Source organism: Bicyclus anynana, chromosome 15 (genome assembly GCF_947172395.1).
Source record: "Bicyclus anynana chromosome 15, ilBicAnyn1.1, whole genome shotgun sequence".
Classification (NCBI taxonomy): domain Eukaryota; kingdom Metazoa; phylum Arthropoda; class Insecta; order Lepidoptera; family Nymphalidae; genus Bicyclus; species Bicyclus anynana.
The window spans coordinates 13,660,450-13,679,925 of NC_069097.1; the positions used below are offsets into that span (position 1 = coordinate 13,660,450).

Below are 19,476 nucleotides of genomic sequence, written 5' to 3' on the forward strand. Positions count from 1 at the left end.
GTGTAGAAACCGAAAGGGGTGTGGATTTTCATCCTCCTCCTACCAAGTTAGCCCGCTTCCATCTAAGACTACATCATCACTTACCATCAGGTGAGATTGTAGTCAAGGGCTAACTTGTAAAGAATAAAAAAAAATACATACGTACACACACAAACTTTCACCTCCTTTTTTAATTTCGGTAAAAAGCTATCAAGAAAATCGGGAAGATTCGCCTTAAGCTTCTGTCGCCATTATAATTTAATTGCTCTTTTCACACCTTCCGTAAGCCGCCGTCTGTTACTAAATATATGTTTTTTGAAAGTGGGCCAATTAAGGGCCTTTGAATCAGTCACTGACAGGTGGTATATCAACACCCGGCTTTTTTAAGGTCGGTCAATTCAAACAGAACGATACGGTGTTCATTGAATGCTGAGTATTTATTTTATTATCATATTTGAAGGTAATCGGGTGGCATTAAACATTTAGACAAGCAATTACATTTATATTTTATTTTATACTAGTTAAAAAACGATAACCTTATAGGTATTAAATGGAAATAATGGCCTATATTTTTAATGAATTATAACCCTTGACTGCGTTCTGACCTGATGTTAAATGGGGATACAGTTAAAATGGTAGCCGGCTAACTTGGAAGAAATAGCTACAAGTTATACTACCCATAACCTAACGCATATCTCTAAATGGTCGGCAAAAAAATTAATCATGCCGGTACGTAGGTACTTCTCAGTATAAGAGTATGAGAAACCTGCATGAGAATTTTCTTAATTCTAAGTAAAGACTGCCAATCCGCATTGGGCCAGCGTGGTGGTCCCCTCGTTCTGAGAGGAGACTTGAGGTCAGCAATAAGCTGAATATGGGTTGATAATGATGAACAGACACTTATAGAGGCATTTGGTTTTATGACATGTAATGTAAGAACAGATTAATAATTTTTGTCACTATTTTTATTCTAACGGGTGTAATTATATGGCTATTCAACACGAAAAGCGGCTTAAATAATAATTATATTCAAATCATTACCAGGTGGCCATCACTGTAAAAAAAATATCAATAGAATGAACCCAAAATCACTCCATAGTCTCTCGGAACAATTCCATCATTGACCCTTATAACATCTAAAAAACCATACACCCTTTATCTATTTACATTGCTATAAACAAATCCCCTATTCCTATGCAATTAGGGTTCAAATTAAAACATGAATTATTCAAAATGGCGGAAGGTAAACGGACCGGCAATATTTGTCCAAACGGTCGTCCATTGTGGTAATGACCCTTGTTTGGTCTATGCTACCATCTATTGTTAAAGGTGAACGCACATCTGTATGCATAATGTGTATTGTTAATCTTTGCGAATGCGTCTTGTGCCGCACGATAATTTTCGCAGTATATACTCATAAATAGGACATTTTTAATGACTGACGAATTAATTGAATCGATTAAAATTAATCAATCAAAGCAGAAATTACAATTTTATGTTCACTACGAGTTAAACTACACGATGTTTATTTGGCATTTATGACTCTGGTGTAAAGTAATGAAGTGATTTAAAGTAAAATTTGATCAAATCAAAGTTTCCTGACGAGATGTGCCGGTATGATCCTAAGTATGCTGTGTGTGGATGCATTTAGTATAATTTACAGTTCGGTTTATCCTGTCTTTTGTAAAAAATAAAGCGCAGGACATGTACCTTTATACTTAAAAAGTTACTTTATACTTAAACTTTATACTTAAAAAGTTACTTTATACTTAAAAAGTTGTCATGGGCATTCCAGTTAAAATTGTATTCGTTAATAATCACTTAAATAATATAACTACTACAAAAAACGATGTTGGTATTTGTAAATAAATAAATAATATAAAATTTTCAAAACTGTATTTGCAATTTATTTTACAAATCGCCATAGATATAGTAGATTGAGGGAAAGAATCATCATTTGCTCCGCAAAGCTGGTATGCAAAATATGCGGTAAAAAGTGCGGTGGACTAATATGCGAACGCTTTTATTTGCGTAATAATAATTCTTATTTATATGAACAAAGACTGAAGTTTCAAAGAGTGGCCAGGTAGGCAGCTGCTTGCAATTCCAATGCGTTTTAATCGGCCAGTATTTGACCTTGAATAGATTTAAAAAAATAGAATAAATTAAAAACAAGCCAATTTGGTTGTTCAATAGGTCTAATGTGATTAAACAGGTGATTTAAGCATTCAATGTCGAGTTTAGAAAACTCTGTTTAGTAAGTACCTTAGGTGCTGGTTAGAATAATCTTTTCTCATAAATAAGAATTAACACAAAATTACTAAACTGATTTTCATGAAAATGAAATGGGACCGATCTCTTTCAAATAAAAGAAGAATTTTTAAAATTGGTTAATTAATGGCGAATTTGAGAACCACCTCCTTTTTTGAAGTCGTTTAAAAAAAAGATTATTTTACATTTTAATACAAATCAGGCAAATCGCATCGCATCTGAAAGAGAAACGAAGCAAGAACCTCTTGAATATAAATCAAATTGTGCCAAAAATGTAAAATATGTTTGAACTCTTTGAGACAGTTTGATTCAAGTGTGAATGAAAACAATCCTTGATTAATTAGGTAGGTACCTACTTTGTTATTTTTTTTATTCATTTTCTGACGTAGGTATGCCTTAAGTGACATACTACATTTCGTGGCACTAAAATCATTAAATGATTTCAGTAGGTTTCCTAAAGCAACTGAGTTAGCGAATAGTTTATGTTTTTTTTAATGTTTACTTTATTATATTTATTTTAAAATGAAGGCAAAATAAAAATTTGTCAAGCTAGGTATAGGTACCTTGCATAAATTTTGCAAGGCATTGTTCCAGTCTTTAACTTTAATTTTTTAGGCTAGTAAAAATATTAAATAAAGTGAAAAATTGCCAAGGAAGGTAATCTTTGCTTAAATTTTGTAAAACCTTGTATACAACTTAGAGACAAAAGTAATAATAAAAATTAAAATAAACTGAGACCCGTTTCTATAAAAAATATAAGTAGCGCCATCTATGGACACGTCTCTGAACAACTAATGTATGTATGGAATTATTTCAATGAGAACCAATGATGTTTGTAGAACCATTAATACACTTCGCAGTTCACGCGCATGGTTATAGATGGCGCTGCTTGATAGAGTTAAATTAATTACATAAACCAGTAGAAATTGCACTGCGTGACAATGAAAGATAAACTAGTAGTCCCCTACTAATTATATAATTAATATTAGCAGCTCGATAGAGATGATATTTAATCTTTGGAAATGTACATAATTGTCGCGTGTCGTGTGGTAAACTACAAAATAGGACAGGTTTCCTGCTTTTGTTTTTTAAAACAGCTAATGATCTGAATAAAATTATTCTCGAACATGTATTCGCACTTATTTTGTACTGGACATTGTAAAATTTTCTACTTATTTTATAAACGAACACTTTAATTTAAATTTTTATCACACTTTTTTGATTCAAAGAGGAAGTCATGGATATGAAAAAATCGTTCTCCCTTTTCACACCCTTTTCACCCAAATAGTAGGGGTATGCGTAATCAGTTGCTAGGTAGAAAATACCTTCTTTGCTTTTGTCAACATTCAAACCCATCACATTCGTCACTAACGGCGTTCTGTCAAAACATTTTTTGTCTCTCGCCTGTTGCACAGAGTCGCATTGGATCGCGATAAACGAATTAGGGTTCTTCAAAGCCGACATCCACAGAGTATACGATCTTATATGACTGCACAATACTGTACAGAACACCCACATAACATCGCCTGGTTGAAATTCACCACCGTTGACATAAAAATTAACATGGCCGACAGGGGCTGCCATTCCGAATCCGTCAATATTCGTACTGATTATGTCGACAAAGTCCGCATCACTTTTATCTATCCTTTCATCAGGTCCTAGATTTCTGAAGCAAGGCCCAGCGGGGTCCAATCCAGTTATTCTAGCTATTGTAACATTCGTTAGGTCTCTGTAGTTCTTGGCAATGAAGCTCGCAGTCTGACCTCCTAGACTGAGGCCCACTATTTCTAGTTTCTTCGGGTCTAAGCCACTGTTAGTAAGTTGTACTAACATCTTGGCAGTGTGTTTACCAACCGGACGCATGAAACGGGCGGCCCTGAAAAGTATGGAAGACATTGTTGTAACAATCATTGGTTTTTGTAATGCAATGACATTGTCGTGATAATTACAGTACATTAATAATACAATTGATACACGTGATTGATAATAATAATGACCCTTCGAGGCAAAGATATACAGCAAAGAGCACTTAAAGCTACCGTATACCTACCTAGTCCATAATTATTAATTAGGTTCTTAATTGAATAATTATTATTGTTTTATTGTTACCTAACTCTCGGTCTAGTAAGTTATACCTACCTATACCTACCTTAATTGTTATTGTATTGTTACTAACTTCGTAAGGCGTCGTAAATGTATCATTTATTTTTATTTATTTACTAGCGGACGCCCGCGACTTCGTCCGCCTGGAATTTAGTTTTTCACAAATCCCTCGGGAACCATGGATTTTTCCGGGATAAGAAGTAGTCTATGTGTTAATCCAGGCTATGCTATAATATATCTTAATACCAAATTTCAGCTAATTCGGTTTTGTAGTAGCGGCGTTATAGAGTAACAAACATCCAAACATCCATACAAACTTTCGCGTTTATAATATTAGTAGGAAGTAGGATTTTATTATTTCATTACTATTCTAAACCACAAATGATAAATGATTCTAGTTTTTTTTTCATAAATGATTAGAATTACCACAGAAAACGTATGTACATTACTTTCCTTCAAAATAAGTACCTAACAGAGTGCCTAGTGGGAGTTTTCAATATTTTCATACATTACTATCGCGTTACCGTAAACGCGAATATATATGGAATTGAAACAGTTGTGCAGTAGTGCCACTAGATGGTGCTGTTTCAATTCCTTAGAAATTCGCGTTAACGTTAACGCGATAGTAACACTACCAAACTGCCACTAGGCCCTCTGATAGCAAATACCTAATTGTAATTACATAAACTCGAAGTTATAAGGGTTTTTTGTGGACTGTTAAATTGTTTTCAAACAGTATAGGTATATTATGGATGCACTGTTTTTATAGACATAGATGTAAGTAACATCAAGCTTTTCACTACGACTAAAGGGTGCGAGTTAGCCTGTTCCATTCCATTCAACAGCCGTGATAGCCCAGTGGATATGACCGGAGTGTGTGGGTTCGAATCCGGTCCGGGGCATGCACCTCCAACTTTTCAGTTGTGTCTTGTATGCATTTTTAGAAATTAAATATCACGTGTCTCAACGTTGAAGGAAAAACATCGTGAGGAAACCTGCATACCTACCTGAGAATTTTCTCAATTCTCTGCGTGTGTGAAGTCAGTAAACCGGATATGGGAATGATGATTCCATGTGTTAATATGGTATTTATTCAATTTTTATCATTTTATTTAAAGAACTTTCATTTTGTATGCCATACTCTCAAACATACAGTCAAACGTAGAATCATGACTTAACAAGATTATCTAATTGCAACTAGCGGAGCCCGGCGGATAAAATAAAGCCTAAAATAATAGTAAGTAAGCTACATTAGCTTACTTCATTATCAACCCATAACCGGTTCACTGCTAAGCTCGAGTCTCCTCTCAGAATGAGAGGGGTTAGGCCAATAGTCCACTACGCTGGCCTAAAGCGGATTGGCAGACTTCACACACGCAGAGAATTGAGAAAATTCTCAGGTAGGTATGCAGGTTTCCTCGCGATGTTTTTCCTTCACCGTTTGAGACACGTGATATTTAATTTCTTAAAATGCACATAACTGAAAAGTTGGAGGTGCATGCCCCGGACCGGATTCGAGCCCACATTCTCCGGAATTGGAGGCAGAGGTCATATGGATATAATATTTCGAGCAAATAAAAATCTTACCGAGGATACTCCATAGTAGTAAACATATTAGTATCCAACATCAAAACGTTGTAGCCCAATGCCTTATAAGCCCTCGCTGATGCCATAGCGAACAAAAAGTTTGGGCTATCCAAATATCCTCCCACATATATACAAGTCTTCTTCCTAAAGTCTAGATCTGGGTCTTTAGCCAGATTTGCCATTTGGTAGTAGTTATATTTTCTTTTGACAGCATTCGGGTCGGTGCCCGTTTGGATCATAAATGACAGGTGTTTAAGGCTTTTCTTCGTGATATAGGCTTCTTTGTCTGAACCAGGACCTGGAATGTATAACAAGTTGGAATTAAATATTTTTGATAATTACCATGATAGTCAATAATTTAGCTTTATTAACTTTTGTGGCTGTCACCGACATAGCTCAGCGAGTCGCGAAGCTGAAGTGGCAATGGGCAGGCCACATAGTTCGAAGAGCCGATGGACGTTAGGGTCCCAAGATGCTGGAATGGACACCCCACACTAGGTGGACCGAGGATATCAAGCGGTTTGCAGGGAGCCGCTGGATGCTGGCGGCTCGAGACCGATGTGCTTGGAGGTCCATGTAAGAGGCCTATGTATAGCAGTGGACGTCTATCGGCTGATAAGGTAAGGTGAGGTAATGGGAAAATGTTTGTTTTTATCGTTGATACAATCCTTTAGGTTTTTTGTACAACATTTTCTGAAGCTTACGTTAATAAAAACTTTGAAGTTATTATAATATATTATGATATAGGTCGGTAAGTTGAAAATTACAGCTGAGGCGATATTGCTTTAAGGAAACAGAGGTTGTAATTTTCAATGCTCACGTATGTCGTACCATGTTTTATAACACATTTGCGAGGAAACACACTTTGAACACACCATCTTTGAGACCTGGACAAATTAAGAAAACCTCAATCGGCCCAGCCGGGGATTGAACACAGGACCTCCGTCTTGTAAATTCACCGCGCACACCACTGGGTCGGGAGGAAGGTTCCAATAATATTTAAATAAATTATTTTTAAATTGTCAGTTTTACCATAACAGAGATTGTTTTACGAAGACATTTTGAGTCATCACTAGTTTCTATTTCCGTATATTTATAGTCCGTAGTTTAAAGGTCACTCCACATCTATCGCGCACGACAAGTTGTCAAAAAAAACCTTTTGGTCTATGATATGAGCTCCAAAGAATTTTTTGGTCAATAAAATAACTCAACATCATGAAAGCCTAGCCTAGCCTGTAAACAGAGCTAAACTTCTAAAAGCACACTAAAGCACAGTCGCTTGTAGGACTTCACAGTGAATCAATCTATTGCTATGCCCTATGCCCATCAACCGGGGAATAGGTGTTGAGCCTCATCATCATCAGCCTATTTTAAATAGCCTTTATTTATTTATTTATTAATGTATTCATTTATTCATTCATTCATTCATTCATTCATTCATTCATTCATTCATTCATTCATTCATTAATTCATTCATTCATTCATTCATTCATTCATTCATTCGTTCATTCATTCATTTTTTCAGTCATTCATTCAATTATTTATTTATTTATTTAAACAGAACACCAACAGGTTACAAAATATAAAGAAATATATAAGTTACGGCAATTATTACAGACCCACTTTTTGGTTGTCACAGCATGCACTAAGGATAAGGCCTAGTTCGGACTAATCCAGCCTATTACAGAACCAAGCCAGGCCTCCCTTCTTAATATAGAAGAGAGAACCAGCGGATTCGATGATCCAGCTATATTACGATTCCTATGCCTGAAATTTCACTAGCAACCATAACTTTTACACAGTGTGACTGTGTGACAGTAATTCTGTTTGGCATAAGCAATACTTATTGCGCATATTCATACTTGGTCAACTGATTTATGTTTTATCTGCAGTTATAACTGAACGTCACAATCGTTAACAAATTTGGTCTTTGTCACGTTTAAGCTAACGCTATGTCGCTTAATGTGGGTAGACCCTTACAGTAATAAAATAGTGTTGTTTTTTTATATGTAAAAAAACTATACAGGTCGGAATTTTTTTGTTAGTTTTTAGTAAACATTTAAAAGGTCGAATTAATTTAAAGCCCTCTCTACCACTCGCCGGCATTACAGCTTTTACTATCTGTCACACATCGCAAGATAGCTAATTTTGTAACCATCGGGTTTTCGCCGAAGGGTTTTCGCGTCATCAATCACAAACTAAAGTAGAGTAAAAAATATAGGCTAATATTATTTATTGTATATCGAATATAAGGAGAAATCCTAGAACAAAATACACGCAGAACGTGGGCGTCCACTTGTATTACATAGATATTCATTATTCTTTTACAAATCTACTTAATGCTTTGGATCACAAAGTCCCGAGTTCATTTCCTGAGTCAGGCAACGAAATAGAGAGCTTTTCTTTTCTAAGAATTTTTCAGTACAATATTCTCAGCCCGGATTTTGGAAGAAGGTGGTGTAACAGTCCAGTACCTTGGAGAGCATCTTATGCAGTCGATCCCGGGTTTAATATAAATTGATAAAGGTAATCTTTACAAAATATTATAAAGCTGAAGAGTTTGTTTGTTTGTTTGATTGAACGCGCTAATCTTAGGAACTACTGGTCCGATTTGAAAAATTCTATCAGTGCTAGATAGCCCATTTATCGAGGAAGGCTATAAGGCTATAGGTAGGTATATTATCTCCGTATTCTTACGGGAACGGGAACCACGCGGGTGACATCGCATGGCGTCAGCTAGTTTAATGATAAATTGCTTTGTGGTTCAAAAGTGCTTGTAAACTAAACCTATTTAATTAAATTAATTTTGTTTTTTTTTAACATCTGATAGCGATCGCTAAAGTCTTTATCATTATCAGCCTAAGCCCACCAAATCGCATTGGAGCTGCGATGTGGGCCTAAGCTCCATATCCCATTTCGTGTTAAGAGTGTGCAATATGTAATTTGGTGGTTACAAATGGTTTTGGATCTCAGATTCTGGAAAAGTTAGGAGCCTGATATTTGGGTAAATGATATTTCAAAGTGTTAGCTTCGTTATGACTATACAAAATACACAATTTGTAAAACATTTCTCGATAGTTTATTTTTTTTGAAAAATACATGTTATGCTCACATTTTGCTTTCAATCTCGGGAAAAGCAAACTTATTTTCTTAAATTTTTGTTTTGTATAGAAAATTAGGTATATATCTTGAACATGGCCATTTTGTTTTTCGTTATGTTGTTTAATTTACTTGCAATTAGGTAAAAATTTTGGCGCTCACGTCATAAAATTTGCGTCACGCGTCAATCGCTCCGTGCTTTTCACTCACGTGAAAGTCATAATTCAGCGTCTCGTTTGCGCTTCGAATTTTATCCATATCGTACCGACGCGCTGCGCGCTCTTAATGATGATGATAGCACAGAAATCTAAAATTAGCGAAATGAATGTTTATCCGGTATGTTATTCTTAAACCGGACAAAATCTCGTTTTGAACATAAATGACGTTTTACAACATTACCCGAAATTCCGGTATTTTATTGATCTTTGACAGCCTCTGTGGCGCAGTGGTATGCGCGGTAAATTTACAAGACGGAGGTGCTGGGTTCGATCTCCGGCTGAGCTGATTGAGGTTTTCTTAATTGGTCCAGGACTGAATGGTGGGAGGGTTTGGCCGAGGCTAGTTACCACCGAACCGGCAAAGACGTACCGCCAAGCGATTTAGCGTTCCGATACGATGTCATGTAGAAACCGAAAGGGCAGTGGAACTTCATACTCAACCTAACAAGTTAGCCCGCTTCCATCTTAGATTGCATCATCACTTACCATCAGATGACATTGTATTTAAGGACTTGAAGTGTAAAAAAAATCTACATAGAACAAAATATTACCTACTTTATGACTGTGAAGTCCTAGTCCTAGAGGAAAAAAGTAATAATTTCTATGATACGTGTTTCTTTTATGTAGTAAGTGTTCCTATTTTCCGGTTTTATTAACGCTTCAACCGACGCGTTATCAACTGAGTCCCAAGGCCATTGCAACGATTGATGAACCGTTGGACTCAATTATCTATGCTAATATTATAAAGCTGAAGAGTTTGTTTGTTTGATTGAACGCGCTAATCTCAGGAACTACTGGTCCGATTTGAAAAATTCTTTCAGTGATAGATAGCCCATTTATCGAGGAAGGCTATAAGATATTTTCAAAAAAGTTAGGGATTCTTCCTGAGTCTCCGATAATGTACAAAAGTTGTATTTACATGGCGTGCGCTGCAAAAACTATTGATGTTAGAATAAAATAATGTACTACAACTTTGCAGAACACATCGTTTTTTAACCGACTTCCAAAAAGGAGGAGGTTCTACGTTCGGCTGTATGTATGTTTTTTTTTTTTTTTTTTTATGTATGTCCAGCGATAATTCTGTCATTTGTGGACCGATTTTGAAAATTCTTTTTTTGTTTTAAAGGGTTTGATTCCAGGGTGGTCCTATTTTTTTCATGTCAGGATCTGATGATGGCATCCTGGAGAAATCGAGGGAAACTTTCGAAAATTGTAGGGACGGCTAGTGCGTTTGTTAGTGTTTCCATAATGTATTTTAAACCACTACAATTTTATGAAGGTCGGGAGTTGGTCTGATGATGGAGCCGAAACACAGACGATGGAACTCGTCAACGATTTACAGCAGGTACCTTTTGTTTGGGCTTGATTTATTTGTATTGATGAGAACTTTCCACCTACTTGGGTTGTGACTGTATTAAGGGTCTGATGATGAAGACGAAGGACAGTTAAGAGAACTCCTCAACGGTTCACAGTAGCTACCTTGTGTTTGGACTTGATAAATTTGTATTGATGAGAATTTTCCACCTAGATGGGTTGTGACTGTATTAAGGGTCTGGTGATGAAGACGAAGGATAGTTAAGGGAACTCCTCGACGGTTCACAGTAGCTACCTTTTGTTTTGACTTGATAATTTTGTATTGATGAGAACTTTCCACCTGGATAGGTTGTGACTGTATTAGGGGTCTGGTGACGAAGATGAAGGAGAGTTAAGGGAACTCCTCGACGGTTCACAGTAGCTACCTAGTGTTTGGACTTGATAAATTTTATATTGATGAGAAATTTTCGACCATATGGATTGTGACTGCATAGGGGGTCTGGTGATAAAGACGGAGGACAGTCACCTTTCACGTTTTTCTTGATATTAATATTACGTGTGGATAAAGGGGGAGTGAAATTTTGTATATGAGTTAAGGTAGTATTTTTAAAATTGGGATTGTAGGACTTAGATACTTATAAGAAAATAACGTTTTAACTAATTGCTTATTAATTATTGTTCACACTCGGTAGATGTGCTAACACTAAAAATTAAAAAATAAAAATTTTAATAAAAAAAATTTAACCGACTTCCAACTCAAAAATGAACCTAAACTAAAAAGCAAAAAATAACATCTTACCTATGTGCTACCTTCTGATCAGTTTGAAGGCGGTGCCAATCCTGTGTCATGTTTTAATTAAAGCCGTTTCTGAAAGAACCACAGAAATTTTGTAAACGGCTTAAATTAAAACATCACTGGCTTGGCACCGCCTTCAAACTGATCAGAAGGTAGCACATAGGTAAGATGTTATTTTTTGCTTTTTAGTTTAGGTTCATTTTTGAGTTGGAAGTCGGTTAAATTTTTTTTATTAAAATTTTTACATAAAGTGTCGCGACAGCATATCTTCTATATTTTAGGTACTATATCTTAGTACCTTTTGTACTTTAATAAATTATTTAAATCATATACTAAGGATTACGTCATTATTTACACAACTAAACTTAAATTCTTATCAAAATGAATTGCTTAATAAGCAAGAAGATATTAAAGAGATAAGATTTGCCTTTTACAGTATAGTTTCGAAGATAATACAAAAATCCAAAAGACGCAAAAATGCCGCTATTAGACGCCCCGCGGCTTCACCCAAACCCTGTTCCCGAAAGAATAGGAGTAAAAAAGTATGATAACTATTATGACACTCGCAAATAACGTAGCTTTCTATCAGTGAAAGAATTTTCAAAATCGGTTCTGTAGATCCAGAGATTACAACCACACATACTTTACCTCCAATAATCTTCTAAACTTTACAGTACAGTTTTCAAGGTACATTTGTAAATGTAAAATTAGTGGGCTATTTATTATACTTTAAAAACAGTGAAATACGCGGACGAAGTCGCGGGCATCCGCTAGTGTTGAATATATTGGAAAACAATTAAAAATGTTTACATAAGTACATGTCGGAAGGAAGTACTCACATACATACAAACGTACATGAGCTGTAACTGTTTATTTTGCGATACCAAAACTGTTTCAAGGGTGCATGTTGCAACTTATTTTGTTCTATACTTATTTGTCTATAAACATAACAAAAGGAGTCACAAAAAATGTATGGCGTCTTTAGTGAAATGGTTAAACTGGTTGAATACGCTGAGTTATGGTTTCGACTCCTGGGTCGGCATAGGAAAATGAAAAAAAGCCTTTATTTGTGATTTCAAATGATATTAAAAATTATTGTTTCACAAAGTTTAATCCCTTTTTTTAGGGTTCCGTAGTCTACAAGGAAGCCTTATAGTTTCGCGATGTCCTTTTATCTGTCCGTCCGTCCGCGGTTTAGCACAGAGAGTATTACTACTAGAAAGCTATAAATTGTAAATTTTTTATCGTCTTTTCCATGGTGTGGGGTATCGTTTCAGGTATTTTTGTGTATTACAGAAGGGATTAAAATGCTAACGTAAACTACGGAACCCTACATAGCGCGTAACCCAACACGCATTTGGCCGGTTTTTTTGATAGGGCTGGGACCTTCTTATAGGTACTAGAAACTAGAGCTGTACCAGAAGGTCCTAAAAGTTCATAATTATTGTGTTTTTATTAAGAAGGAAATTGGTTTAGCTTGGCAACTTCGTTCGTAACACTCCCGATGGTCCGCGCGGGCTAGGGGGCGTGTAGCGATGAATGAAAAACCCACGACTGATGCACCACACTTCCCCGCACTCACGAGTTCACACGCGCAGTCTTTCTCCCCGTCTCCCGCATATCATGGGAGTGTCATCAACCAACTGGCCAGAGTATAGTGTTATTACTTATGTTTGTTATTTATGAATGATCAATTACGGTGATTAAGTAGGTATATCATTAACATGAACGTCTGACAGTGATCGTTAAGAGTCAGAAATTATTATCTACACTAAGGAATCAATTCACAGAGCAGTTAAAATGAAGCTTCTTCTACAAAGTAAATTTTCGTGTTCATAATAATCTATATAAAGAAGTGTAATAAGTTTAGACATCAAAATGGACGTTTCTAGGCTGTACAATTCGATTTGTTTCCAGGTAATTACAGAAATTGCGAGTTATACATTAAAAACCAGATTTATATTCGGTTTCTCCTTGACACCCAAATCTAATATTGATAACTTTGTTACAACCCGATTATCTTTTGCTGGCCCTTGACTGGATTAGTTACGTGTAGTTACTGAACTAGTTTCATGACCGAACAGAATGAAAGGAAATACTTTTATTTTCATTTTCCATTACATTTTCTACTGGTGAGATATCTGCCGGCCTCTTCACTAACTATAAGTAGCTTTAATGGATAGGTATACCCGAAATTTGTCAGAACAATTTTTTTTTTTTTACTTGTTAGGTGGAGGATGAAAATCCACACCCCTTTCGGTTTCTACACGGCATCGTACCGGAACGCTAAATCGCTTGGCGGTACGTCTTTGCCGGTAGGGTGGTAACTAGCCACGGCCGAAGCCTCCCACCAGCCAGACCTGGACAAATAAAGAAAATCTCAATCTGCCCAGCCGGAGATCGAACCCAGGACCTCCGTCTTGTAAATTCAACGCGCATACCACTGCGCCACGGAGAATAAAGTATTAATTTAGGGCCTTCCAGAGCCACAGTTCAAACTTCATAATATTCTACAATATTACTCGTCTACTTTAAAATAAACCAATCTGAATTCAATAAATTGGTTTCATTAATCTGAGGATGGTATCTATAATAAATCGATTGACTGCATAACAAGTTTTTCAAAAATATCTCAAATATCCAGACAGCCAGACACTGTGCCGTTAGTATTCTATGATGGTATAAATGTATCACGCAGATAAATATCAGATCAAAATGTATGTTTTCTTATACATTGTTGTAGGTTCTTGCGAAAAATTATTTGGCAATATTGCGTAGAAAAGGAAAATTTTCAGATTTTGGTACAATTTAGATAGATTAAAGCCTGGTACAGACTATTTTTTTGGGTTCTGTACCCAAAGGAGAAAATGGGATACCTAATTGTTTTTTTAAACTATTTTAAGACATAGATAGGTACATTATGTTTTAATGGATGTTACATTATATATTTCTGGTCCCAAGGTGCTGGAATGGCGACCCCGCACTACAAAGCGCACTATCGGTCCACCCCCCACCAGGTGGACTGACGACATCAAGCGAGTCGCAGGGATTCAGGTGGCTCAAGATCGTGATGTTTGGAAGTCCATACAAAAGGCCTATGTCCTGCAGTGGACGCCCATCGGCTGATATGATGATGATGATGATATTTCTGGGAGTGCGTTCAGAAATTGTTCGACCTTGTTCGCCGTTCTACCACTGGTGTGCTAGGCATCGCAGAGATCTGCTACGTCGTCGATATTCCTCGGACGCGTACTAAGCGGTTTAGTTCCTCTTTCCATATACGCACTGCAAAGTTGTAGAATACTCTTCCGTTTCAACAGTCAAGTTAAGAGTGAATAGGCATTTTCTAGGCAAGAGAGTTCCACAAATAAATAAAAAATAATAAAAAAGATTAAGTTAGGAAAACAAACAGTGTAAAACTGGTAAACAACATAGAAGAGTTTTTAAGCAATTAAAACTTTTTTGTTTACGAGTTCCTAATGTAATAAATATTAATTTGATACACGCAATAAATTGTTAAGGTTTATTAGCATAATATAATGTAAATAAAGTGATCTAACCCGACTAAGGCCTTTATAGGCCTCCGTGGCACAGCGATGTCTGGTAATTTTTAATAGTAAGTCCCGAATTCGATATCTAAAGGCCCGTTTGTGAAATTAGGTTATCGAATATTAATTTAAAGTAAAAGACTTTCCTGATTTTATAAAAGCTGAAAGTTCGTTAGCCCAAGCCGTTAGTAAGTACGATAAGCACTTTAAGGAGATGGGACTTAACATTTTTTATATTAAAAAATGTTATTATGTAGTAATATTCGTATTTTTACTTCAGGCTGAAAAAAATTCTTAAAAGAAAAATCTCAAACTATGGGCTTCATAAGAAGGCTCACACGTCACACACCGGGCGATGGAACGAGCTATATCAGGAGTATCTCTGCGTGATCGAATCAGAAATGAGAAGATCCGCACATAGGTCAACGTGTCGTGAAGCTTAATTTGCAATGGGTGGGGCACATAAAGCCGATGGACGTTGGGGTTTCTAATTTGCTGGAATGGCGACCTCGCACTAGAAAGCATAGTGTTGGTCGACCCCCCAACAGGTGGACTGACGATATCAAGCGAGTCGCAGGGATTTGCTGGATGCAGGCGGCTCAAGATAGTGATGTTTGGAAGTCCCTACAAACGGCCTATGTCTTGCAGTGGACGTCCATCGGCTGTTTTTTTTTATTCTTTACAAGTTAGCCTTTGACTACAATCTCACCTGATGGTAAGTGATGATGTAATCTAAAATGGTAGCGGGCCAACTTGTAAGGAGTAGGAAGACAATCCACACCCCTTTCGGTTTCTACACGGCATCGTATCGGAACGCTAATTCTCTTGGCGTTACGTCTTTGCCGGTAGGGCGGCAGAAGCCTCCCACCAGCCAAACCTAGACCAATTAAGAAAACCTCAATCGGCCCAGCCGGGGATTGAATCCAGGACCTCCATCTTATAAATCCACCGCGCATACCACTGCGCCACGAAGGTCGTCAATATGATATGATGATGATCATGATGATGAAAATCCAAAACTTATTTTTTGTTGACTTTATCTTGCACACTAACCATTACCGATCACTACCTAACTAATAACGTAGACAGCAGTTAAAAAATATAACATAAACATAATAAAGTTTATATTTGGAGGATGCTGTGATCCGAAAGACGACATAAAACTCCTCATTTACTTGGAAATATTTACATAAACTACTTCCCATAGTTTACCATTAGAGGCTTGTCATGTTACTAATGGATAATCTGATGGCATTGAAAAATATTAAGAAAATTTTTGTGTAGGTAGCTAGTTCAGTTAATGATTCATCATTATCAACCTCTATGCGGCTCATTCCTGAGCTCGAGTCTCGTCTCAGAATGATAGGGGTTAGGCCAATAGTCCACCACGCTGGCCCAATGCGGATTGACAGACTTCACGCAGATAATTACGAAAATTCTCTGGTATGCAGGTTTCCTCGCGATGTTTTTCCTTCACCGTTTGAGACACGTGATATTCAATTTCTTAAAATGCAACTAGGTTTCTTAAAATTAACTTACACCCTCCGGAATAGAAGGCAGAGGTCATATCCACTGGGCTATCGTGTCTCATTAATTAATTAAAGATTACCTATAATTAATTATTAAGATATATCTTACTTGACTAGTTTCTTTTAGGTATATTATAATTATTCAGTAAGAGCCGTGATAGCCCAGTGGATATGACCTCTGCCTTCTATTCGGAGGACGTAGGTTTGAATCCGGACACGTGATATAACTTTTCAGTTATATCACGTGTCTCAATCGGTGAAGGAAATACATCTTGAGGGAATACATACCTACTTTAATATTTTCTAAAATTGTCTACGTGTGTGAAGTCTGTCAATTCGTGAGTCAGCCAGCCAGCTTGGTGAACTATACTCAGAGGCAATCCTATTTAATATGACGAGAGTATGTTAAAGTGGGCGGATAGTTGTGCCTCTGAGTATATTACCCCACTCACTTTGAGAGGAGACTCGTGCTCAACAGTGAGCCGAATATGGGTTGTTAATGAAGCAGATGATATATTATGATGCTGAGATGTTGAGGATAGAAAGGGAGGCTGCGTATGAAAATAAACTACCCGACTAGTGCTTCAAGTGTTTGAAGAAGTGCTTATCTATACTAATATTATAGAGCTGAAGAGTTTGTTTGTTTGTTTGATTGATTGAACGCGCTAATCTCAGGAACTACTGGTCCGATTTGAAAAATTCTTTCAGTGTTAGATAGCCCTTTTATCGAGGAAGGCTATAGGATATATATTATCCCCATATTCTTACGGGAACGGGAACCACGCGGGTGAAACCGCATCAGCTAGTATTCTTATATTTTAACAAACAATACAATATTTCTCGTAATTTTCACAGTTATAACAACGTTGGGAGTTGGCACTGATTTTTGACTGTGGACTAGGATGGAATCCATAATATGGTGGATTACAAACGCTATATATATTATGGCGATTTCCTCTCGTTTGTTTTCTATCGATCATTCTCTGAAGGCTATCATGGCTTGAATGCCTTAATAAATCGGCTAAGTTTCAGTGGCTAGTTAGTGTCTTAACTTTTAATAACTACTTACCTCGTATGCTTATCAAATGCGGTGCAATATTCTAATTACCGTCGAGTTACGATCTAACTATAATATGATTAACTTGACATTAACTAGAGAATTCTCGCTACTCTCTCGCACGAAGTTCCATTATTCATAAATCCCGCAGGTACCAAGGATTTTTCTTAATGTATCTCCATTGCATGTGTCAGCCAAATCAGTTCAGAATCAGAAGAGACAGAATATATTGGTGGTATCAAGAACTAGCGGACGCCCGCGACTTCGTCCGCGTGGAATTCAGTTTTTCACAAATCCCGCGGGAACCACGATTTTTCTAGGATGAAAAGTTGCCTACCTATGTATTAATCTAGAGTAAAATCTATTTCCATTCCAAATTTCAGCCAAATCGCTTCAGTAGCCGCAGCGTAAAGGAGGAACAAACATACACACTTACGCACACACTTATACAAACTTTCGGCCTTAAAATATTAGTGTAATATATGGCAAACTAGCTGACGCCGCGCTATTTCACCGGCGTGGTTTTTCGTTACCGTAAATTCGGGGATAAAATATAGCCTATAGCCTTCCTCGATAAACGGGCTATCTAACATTAAAAGAATTTTTCAAATCGGACCAGTAGTTCCTCAAATTAGCGCGTTCAATTAAACAAAAAAACTCTTCAGCTTTATAATATTAGTATAGATATTATTAAAAAAAAAAATATGGCCGGTTGGGGTACATCACAAGCGTTAGCTTTTAGCGATCTCTGTTCTGTGGGGTACATCTACTTTTCCAGAAACCACCACACGGAATTTGTCAAAATTATCACGGACGTTCGTCCATCGGGTTAAATTAGTCACCGGTTTACCTACCGGTGTCTTATTTCAAAGAAGGTGACCCTGACCATAAAAAAATTACTTCCTACAACGCTCTGTGCCTATCAACCTCAGGCATAGATTCTAAGCCTCGTGATGCTGAAAGACTGCGAAAATAAACATCTATGTCACAATGGTCGGTCACAATCATCATTAACAACTCATATTCGGCTCACTGTTGAGCACGAGTCTCATTTCAGAATGAGAGGGATTAGGCCTTAGTTCACCACGTTGGCCAAATGTGGATTGGCAGACTTCACACACGATGCCTCGACTGGACAGAAGGGATGACTCATTTTGAGCGCAAAGGATCAGCCTGGCTGTCCAGCGCAGAAAAGCAGCCAATATTCTTGCCATCATTCCAAGTGGGCATTCATCAAGGAACATATTTACTCAGGGCATTAATTGTAGAGTTATTAGAATAAGTTAGCTTAAGATCGTTTTCTTACTCAATAAAAAAAAAATTAAAAACATAGATTATGTAAACAGTCAATCAATCAATGTATTTACAAAAAATATCTAACTTACAATCAGACAAGTAACCCTTCGGATAACCCTCCAGTTCTCTCGTACTATACGTAGCACGTCCATTCTCCGTCAACAACAACAAAAAAATTGCAAACAAAAACATCACAAAACAATCCTGAAACAGTCCACACTAAAATCCCAAATATTCACTAGAACTCCTAAATTTCCATTAAAACGCCCAAGTTCCACTAGAGCTCGTACAGTTCCACTAATTCGACTAGATCTCGTCCACTAGGTTCTAGGCGTACTTGATCTTGTAAGTACGTGAACGTCTGAACTCGGGCAATGTCAATGTCCCAGTGCGGTTTTGTGTTTTCGGTCGTGCTATGCTTATTGTCTTAGAACGTTTCCATTATCACACGACGTAAAATATGTTACACCTCAGATCAATTATAGAAGGACCTGTATCGCACTCATAGTCACGAACAAAATTGTCTGTCATTTTCTGAGGAAAACGAGCTTAGATTTGGTATATATCTTTTTTTTTTTATTCTTTACAAGTTAGCCCTTGACTACAATCTCACCTGATGGTAAGTGATGATGCAGTCTAAGATGAAAGCGGGCTAACTTGTTAGGAGGAGGATGAAAAT

The 19,476-nt window shown here is 36.9% G+C and overlaps 1 protein-coding gene across 1 annotated transcript; it reads right to left on the reverse strand.

Moving 5' to 3' along the window:
- Positions 1 to 1,904: 1,904 nt before the first annotated feature.
- Positions 1,905 to 19,172, reverse strand: LOC112054558 (lipase member H-A). The gene is made up of 3 exons (XM_024094388.2): positions 18,887 to 19,172; positions 5,941 to 6,238; positions 1,905 to 4,126 (listed from the first exon to the last, which is right to left on the reverse strand). The coding sequence occupies exons 1-3, from the start codon at positions 18,987 to 18,989 to the stop codon at positions 3,448 to 3,450; spliced, it is 1,080 nt and encodes a 359-aa protein (XP_023950156.2). The 5' UTR covers positions 18,990 to 19,172; the 3' UTR covers positions 1,905 to 3,447.
- Positions 19,173 to 19,476: the final 304 nt, after the last annotated feature.

Coding starts and splice junctions, on each gene's coding strand:
- LOC112054558 (XM_024094388.2), bottom strand. CDS start 18,989: ATGTTTTTGTTTGCAATTTTTTTGTTGTTGTTGACGGAGAATGGACGT. Junction 6,239..18,886: donor GAAGGGTTACTTGTCTGATT/GTAAGTTAGATA, acceptor TATACATTCCAG/GTCCTGGTTCAGACAAAGAA. Junction 4,127..5,940: donor ACTACTATGGAGTATCCTCG/GTAAGATTTTTA, acceptor CATACTTTTCAG/GGCCGCCCGTTTCATGCGTC.